General features: G+C 33.8%; 1 protein-coding gene across 1 annotated transcript; it reads right to left on the minus strand.

The window, feature by feature from the left end:
* Window positions 1–3338: 3338 nt before the first annotated feature.
* LOC148176516 (activity-regulated cytoskeleton associated protein 2-like) lies at window positions 3339–3950 on the minus strand. The gene has a single exon (XM_088035126.1). The coding sequence runs from the start codon at window positions 3948–3950 to the stop codon at window positions 3339–3341; it is 612 nt and encodes a 203-aa protein (XP_087891252.1).
* Window positions 3951–8652: the final 4702 nt, after the last annotated feature.

The raw sequence follows: 8652 nt of genomic DNA on the forward strand, positions 1-8652 counted from the left end.
AATTACTCATAATCTTTATCATTTACTATCTTAACCTGTACATTATTTTAGAATAAGGTTATTCTCGAGTTTGTCATTTTAAAAGGCTCTGAATTGAGATGTTTCAAATACTAAATTGCACTCTCTTACTTCTATTATGGAAACCACCATTTTAAAGAGTTTTTCTCTATATCAAACGCTCTAAAAACTAATTAAAACGGTGAGGAAAAAGTTATGATAAAGGAAAAAAGTTAGAAACATATTTCTTCGAAGCGTCCTCTTATTGCAATTAGGATGAATTTTACATTTCGTATTAAAATTGTATCCAGACTATTACAGAGAATTTATGCCTAGAATTTGATGTAATTAGTTAGTTTTTCGATTTTTTACCTTGTATAGGTTTTCCAGTGTAGGGTCTTGTATAATACGTTTATCAAAACTTTGGTCAAAAAGTGGTCTAGACATTTTTTTTTCTTTCAAAAGCTATTAAAACGAACGAAATCGGTTAACAAATAACGAAGTTACTGAATTAAGTTAATAAATGGGGCATATACAGGCTGTTCAAAAAATAGCCGACCAACTCATAAGAACATCAAACTCTAAGACACTGTGAATTGGAAATGCTGTTTAAAATTTTCCGGTAATTATCAGGAGTATAATTTTGTGACCGCAGTAACACTTTGGTAGTTACAATTATTAATAAATCATGTAATTGGTTACTATGGTTTGCAATTAGCTTTGATAACACCTGACCAGTATCAAAGTCACAATAGATCGAGGACCATTTGTTCTCGACTGTTTTCTTCACGTGTCGGTATATTCAGCAAAATTATACATCTATAGAGAAATAAACTCCTCTAGTTTGTGACACTCAAAAAATTTTTGACTTTTCTAAAAAAAATGGTCATTGTCAGCCACTAGGCAACAATTAATTACTGAATTCTTGAAATGAAATGTTGCCAGATTAATTTTGCGCTTTTGAGTTTAATTTAAAAAATGCAAAATAACGTTTTGTATCAACATTTAAGGCATTTAAAAACCGTAAGTATGTAAATGTCACCCAAAACATGAACTCTAGTAAGATTTTGTAAACCTTGAGTTCATTATAACGAAAAATTTGTGCCATAATTAGCGCCCCTTTAAGTGGCTGTAGATTTTCAACGAAGCACTCAATTATTGAAAAAATTAATTTAGCTACTAGCTATGATCTGAAGATTCACGTAGTGAATAGTTGGTCCGCCATTTTTTGAACACTCTCTATGTACGTATAAATTTTTGGTTTTTAAACAAAATGCTTAAATTGATTTGTAAGCGAAAAAAACTTTCTTTTGGTCTGTGGTTTTCATCCTACATTTTTGCTTTGATTCAAAAAATTATAAAATATGAACTCACACCTACTTGATTTGGGCGATTTAGCTCATAAGCTGTTGTGGTCCACCTATTATGTCTGATTCCTGAAAACGCCTAAAACGCGCACATCAAAAAATGTTTAGTTGAACATCCAAAGCTATAATCAGAAAGTGCCTGTCACCTTTTCCATTAATTAAGATTGTTTTGCGATTATTTCAACATCCACAAGTCGCAAAACCGCATAACCTAAAAGATTTTACTTAGAGCCGATTGCAGAAACGCTGATTAAACAACGGACTATAAAATCTTGGATTAAATTTAGTCCTGAACTATATTTTGATCCAATTGCAGGAACGTGGTTTATAGATGAGATTACGTAATCCAGGATAAAACGTTTTTGATTGTGAACGAACCACAATTTTGACATGTATTTCACGGATGGATCCAAAACTTGCAAATAATGGGTACTGCAGGTTAGAAAACTAAAAATTCATCTAAATTTAAAATTATTCCTTATGTCGTTATAACTGATCTACCAACTGTGACACTACTGTAAGTAGAAGATTTATCTTGCTTGGAGATCTCTAGCACGGCTAAGGGGTTATGAGAGCTACTGAGAACTACCGAATTATTCAATTATTGGAAAAATTCGTAACATTTCTTAACAAGACTTTTAAAACAGAAATGAATTTTTATTTGTAAAATTATGCATGTTACGCGCCTTTTTCCGGAAAGAAACTACACACGTAACTTTTAAACTCTGTATTATCAAAACTAATAGATTCCAAAAAAAAAGTCTTCTCTCTCTCAACAAAATTGGGCTCCTGGCAACGTTGTTTGGTGCCATCTCGTTGCGTACACTCCTCGCGTTACACTCCCCCTTTGTATTCTCCAACATGCCCTCATGGAGAATACAACGAGCCTAAAAACGAGACTTGCGTCCTCGTCGCTTTTCTTTACAACTGGAAGACCCAGGTAGGGGCTCGCCCCCTGCAGGAACTTCTTCCTCCTTTTCTGCTTCTTTTTGTGTTTCTTCTTCTTTCGTTCTTTGTCGTCGTCCGACGACTCCAACTCTGACTCTGAACTGCTAGAGCTCCACTCCTTCCGACTCCTCTTCTTCCTGTGTTTCTTATTATGTTTCTTCTTCTTCTTATCATCATCAGAGCTCGTTTCCGACGACTCCGAACTCAAACTCGTCTTCTTCTCCTCACTCTTCTTCTCCCGCTTCTCCTTCTTCTCCGACTCGCTCTCTAGATCGTAATCCGGCTCAAAGTTTGCCTCATCAATCGTCGGTTTCCTCTTCTCAGTCACAACTTTCACCTTCAACTCGTCGACTTTCTCCTCCTCCTTCTTCTCCTCGTCATTTAGATCACATGCCTCTTCGGCTCTTAGTGGTTCGACATCCACGCTGCTTACTAGTACCGACGATGGTTCTTGGGGCTCATTGCAGAGTGCAGACCACTCATCTTTATCCCTAAAACGCCACTTCATTCCTGGCAAGTCCAAGATGATGTTGGCCTGTTTTATAAAATCCACACCCAAAAGAGTCTTATTGTCGGTATATTCGGCAACAGCAGTAAAACTGAAACTCATACTGCGTCCGCTCAGGGTGACCCTTACTTCGAATACTTTGGTCTGCACCACCTTAGGGCAACCATCCGCAAGCGTGATTGATTACCTGTTCCTTATCTAAACATGGGAGGCCTAGGTTATGCAAATGTTCGTATAACTTGGACCTGCAATGCTCCGCTTTGCCCCTGTGTCCACATAGGCCAAACCTTTCTTTCCACTCACTTCTAAGGACATCAACACTCTCGAGCTTGCTTCCTCCAGGTTAGCTGAGAGTATTTCTGTCGCCTCAGTTCCTGGTGTAGCTCTAATTTTTTTATTATTCTCAGGACACTGAGACCGAATGTGTCCAGTCTTTCTACATCCGTAGCAAATAAGCCCAACACTGATAGGACTTGATTGTCTCGCGTCATTACTCCGCGTTGTCTTCCGGCATTCTTTCAGTGTATGCCCATATCCTTGACACCCAAAGCACTTGATGCGTTGTCGTGGTTTGCTGTCATTTGGTTTGCTCTCTTCACCATACATTTCTGTACGAGCTGCTCAAAGGAGTTGATCTCGTGTCTTACGATGGCCTTTCGGATCTTCACATGAAGCAGTGCATACACCATGTCTACCTCGTGCGTTTTGTGGAGAGGAGGATCTGGGGATAACTTGGATAACAACGCCCTCGCCCAACTGACAAACACACCAGTGGGTTCCTTCTCCCCCTGCTCTCTAGCAAACAGTTCTTTGAAGACTTTGTAGTTAGCTTTGCACTCGCCAAAACTTCTAGTTAGTGCTTTGATAGCCTGATCCCACGTGAGTGCAGTGGCCTTCGTTTCCTGCCACCAGGTTGCTGCCGCACCGTCCAGGAGCATCGGCAAACCTTTAAGGGCGTTAGCATCTGATACGTCGACACACTCTTTGTAAATCTTGACAGCGTCGACGAACGCCTCTACCGATTCTTCCTTCGTACCCCGAAACCGACTTTTGCACTCTGCAAAGTTTCCTTTCCTCACTGAAGTCGCGATTTCATCGCTAGCTGCGGGAGCCTTAAGTTGGCTCAACATAACAATGTTCGTTATGTCTGCGTCTTCTGAATTTTTCCGCGATTTTAAGTTGTATTTTCCGCCGTCCGCCGTTTCCTTTCTTCTAAGATTTCTTTCCGGCTTCACGATTCAGCCCCACACGTTGGTCGCCAGTTGTTACGCGCCTTTTCCGGAAAGAAACTACACACGTAACTTTTAAACTCTGTATTGTCAAAACTAATAGATTCCAAAAAAAAAGTCTTCTCTCTCAACAAAATTGGGCTCCTGGCAACGTTGTTTGGTGCCATCTCGATGCGTACACTCCTCGCGTTGCATACATAATTTATTATCTCAAAATTACACCCTGTACATTATTTTACAATTAGGTTCATCATTTTAAACGGCTCTTAATTGAGATATTCTAAATACTAAATTGTACTTACTTTTATTATGGAAACCACCATTTTAGAGAGTTTTTCTCTATATCAAACGCTATAAAAACTAATTAAATCGGTGCTCAACAAAGCTCTAATTGCAATTGTAGTATGTCGTATTAAAATATTATCCTGACTATTACAGAGAATTTCAGCTGTCCCAAGCAAAAATACAATATCTGCTTTTTAAAAAAAATTACTGGTTCTAGAAATGACCTGTTTAAAATGTCTTTACAAATGATTTTAACATTACACTTGTCATTTATCTATTTGTTATTTAAAAATTTTCAGATAAATGACAAAAGTAGAGTTCACATCATTTGTGAAAGCGTTTTTAATAAGTTAATTCTAGCTCCGTTATTTTTTTTTATATCAGATACTGTGTTTTTGCTTGGGACATCCGACTTATGCCTAGACTCCAGTGTGAGATCTTGTATAGGAACACTCTCACTATCTATCAAAACTTTATCAAAAATACAATTTATTCCCAAACACCAAATTTTGTCAAAAAATGCTGACGCGCGTTTTTAATCATCTGATGATGGTACCATTGCTATCGAAACGCGCGTCAGCATTTGGTGTTTGGGAATAAATCGTATTTTTGATAATTTTTGTCAACACCAAGAACTGATCCAATATATTTCTTTATCAAAACTATGATCAAAAAGTGGTCTAGAGATTTTTGCTCTTGCAAACGCTATTAAAACGAACGAAATCGGTTAAAAAATAACAAAGTTAATGAATTTCGATTTTTAAACAACCCCTAAATACTTAAATTGATTTGAAATCGAAAAGAACAACCTCTTCGTCAGTGGTTTTTACACAATATTTGTGCTTATTTTCAAAAAATATAATATGACCACAGATAAGTAGCTCTTGTAGCCCAATTATGTCTGATTTCTGAAAATGCATAATACGCGCACATCCAAAAATCATGTTTAGTCCAGAGCAATAATAAGAAAGTGCCTGTGACCTTTTTCATTAATTAAGATTGTTTTGCCATTATTTTCAACATGCACAAGTCGCAAAACCACATAATCTAAGAGATTTTCTTTAGAGCTGTCAATTTAGTTTGTCCTATAATACATCAAACCTGTGGGATTACGTTTAGTCTCAGAATATATCGTTTAATCCAAGATTAAGTCGTTTGTGCAATCCATATTTCGTTTAGTCCTTGCTATAGCTCAGAACTAAATTTTAGTCTCGGACTACATTTAACCCCAAACAAAAAATAATATTCTGCAATCGAATTTGACATATAATCGTAGATTAAAGCTTTAGTCTTGAACTAAAAATTTAATCCGCGTTTCTGCAATCGGGCCTAAGAGGTGTCAATTTAGTTCGTCCTATAATCCATCAAACCTGTGGGATTATGTTTAGTCCCAGACTATATCGTTTAATCCAGGATTAAGTCGTTTGTGCAATCCAAATTTCGTTCAGTCCTTGCTATAGTTCAGAACTAAATTTTAGCCACGGACTACATTTAACCCCAAACAAAAAATATTATTCTGCAATCAAATTTGATGTATAATCGTAAATTAAAGCTTTAGTCTTGAACTAATCGGGCCTTAGAAAATTAAGGCCCAAGAAAGTCATTAGAATCTAGAAAGCTAAAAAAAGTATATACGAAAGATTTTGAAAACGAAAAAGAGACAAACTCAAAGTGAGTGCTATTAGAATATAGAAAAAAATCTAAAAAAAAAACTTATAAGCTTGGCTTAATAGTGATATTTCAAAAAAAAAATCAAAATTTTTCTGCCTTAGAAATGTAATTTGCCACAATAACTGATGAACATTTCGAAAGTTGTAATGTCCGAAAATTTAATTAGATTGGGATACCAGGCATTTTATAGCCGCCGTTGACAACGACTTATTTATAAACTTTAAAAAAAAAATTCAAAAATATTTTTCAATCTGAAAATTTTGTAGCATTGAATAAGAAATAGTATTGCTTTTAAGTTTTATTATATTTGCATTAAAACTAATTTGATAAAATTTGTGAATTTTGATTTTGGCTAATAAATAGAATTTTTGACATTTCTTCTTTGGTACCCTATTGCAGCATTAGCGTCTGAAACAGTAAAACTGTCTGAATTATGAAATTAAGAAATTGTTTTGGCATTAGAACCATAAATTTTAACCGAAAACCGTACAAATGTTTGTTTGCTACTAAAAAAAAATTAAAATTTTTTCGAAATGTATAAAATTCCACAAATATCTTTTTAAGCATTTTTTAATGTCGTAATTTTTGTGCCTCAAACAATGTAAAATTTGATTGTTCTAGTTATATTTTTTTGTTTTCTATAACATTTTTTAAGTTTTCACAAATTTTCCAATTTGGCTCTAAAACTTTGGTATAGTTTTGTTTTATTTTTCTCTCTTATTTTTCATTTAAGAATTTGAAACGTCCCATGTCAAACTTACTACAAATTTTAACTGTATTTTAAAACAGTCAGTTATAGAATTTGACGTTGATCTAAAAGCGAAATTTACACAATTTTTCATTTTGGCCCAAACATTTAAAATTTGGGTAACGATTGTAATGAATTTAAGTGTTTTAAATTTTAAATTTTCAAATTTAGACATATAAAAATAACTGAAAAAACTGATATTTCATTTCATTTCATTACTCTAGCATTAGACATTTTTGGTATTTCTACAAGTAAAAATAAAAAAAAATTGGAATTTGGTATATTGAACTCATAATTCATAATGAGCGTTTCCAAAGTCGTAACACCTAAAAATTACATTATTGCGGCTTATACGCAATCAAAATCATGAATTTTAATAACAAACTGTAATTTTTCAAAATTTTAGATTTCAAAAAAACACTTTTGATTTTAAATTTTACCACACTGAACCAAGAAAAAGTCTAAAAATAGCTAAATCAACAGAAGATCTCCCATGGACGATAATCCTGTAACGAAAACGAAACTTTTATTCTGTTAGCATTAAAACCATCTAATTTGACAGAAATTTTTGAATTCAGAATACAAATTTCATAAACCTTTTTTTATTCAGCAATGTTGAAATCTTGATATGATACTTTAGCTTCAGAAAAGTGGTATTCTACTTTTAAGCCGTTTTACTTTGTTCTAAATAGTTTAACACTCAAAATTATAAAATTTACCTAAAAAAGTTCAGAATTTTAGCTTTGCAAGTACCAAAAATTTTACATTTGTCTTAAAATTTTGCAATTTAATATAGTAAATACGATAATCAACCAACAGTAGTACAAATCACAAATTTTAAAATTTCTACTTGCTTAAAAAAAATGTACTAAGTACGTATTTTCAAAAATTGTCTTTTTTGAACCATTTTTGACGTTAGAAATTTTAGTACGTATCTCAAACATTGTAAAATGTTTATACTAACTGAAAAAACATGGTTTTCCAAAACATCTTTTAAATTTAAGATATTTTTTTGCCCAAAAATTTTAAAATTTCATAGAGTTAATGAACTGAAATCGGTGATTTTTTAATTCAATTTTTTTTAGCTTTGAAGCTACCGAAATAATGTTTGGAACATTTCGGGTAGATCAAAAACGAACGTTTTCAAAATTTTTTAAAGAATTGAGCATGTTAATTTGAACTGGAAATTGTAAAAACGTCAAGTTGCTTATTTTAAATTTGTAATGGTTTTAACTTTAAAAACATTAAGAAAAAAATAACGAACAATTTCCAAAAATTTTTACTTTTTTTTTTTAATTAGTTTTTAGATAGTTTTGGTAAGTATATCAAACAGTGTAAGGTTTTAAATTTACCAGCATTACATTTTCATATCAACCGTAAAACACGTTTTCTAAAATATCCTTAAAATTTTCAAAATTTCTGATTTTGATCCTAAATTTTCAAAGTTTGGTAAATTGGTAAAGCAAACTTTGTTGTTTTGCTCTTCTAGAAAATCTCTTTTTCTTGATCTAAAATTCTGAACTCTAACAACTAATCAAGTCAACATAACAGCATCGCACGGCGTCGCGACGCGACGCCCTGTTCCATTCAACCCAAACCCTAATCTTTCTGTAAATTCCTTAGACAATTTCTCCAACAGACTTAACTTTATCTGATGTAATTAAGCCTCGAGAGTTCGTCAACTCTCAGCTCAAATAACCGCAAAATATCGTCTTCATTATTCACATGCTAATTCAGCTCATTACCACGAAATTAAGTTATGGTAGAGCGCCTCTTGCACTTTTTCCGCCTAATCGTTGCCATTTTTTCCCCGAAGAATTCGAGTTCACTCAGGTCATGAAAACGATAACAAGAATTACTAAATCGTGCTGTAACAGCTGATGGCAACTTTACCCGCAT

This window comes from Gnatocerus cornutus, chromosome 4 (assembly GCF_029298725.1).
Source record: "Gnatocerus cornutus isolate USDA-ARS CGAHR chromosome 4, icGnaCorn1.1, whole genome shotgun sequence".
Taxonomy (NCBI): domain Eukaryota; kingdom Metazoa; phylum Arthropoda; class Insecta; order Coleoptera; family Tenebrionidae; genus Gnatocerus; species Gnatocerus cornutus.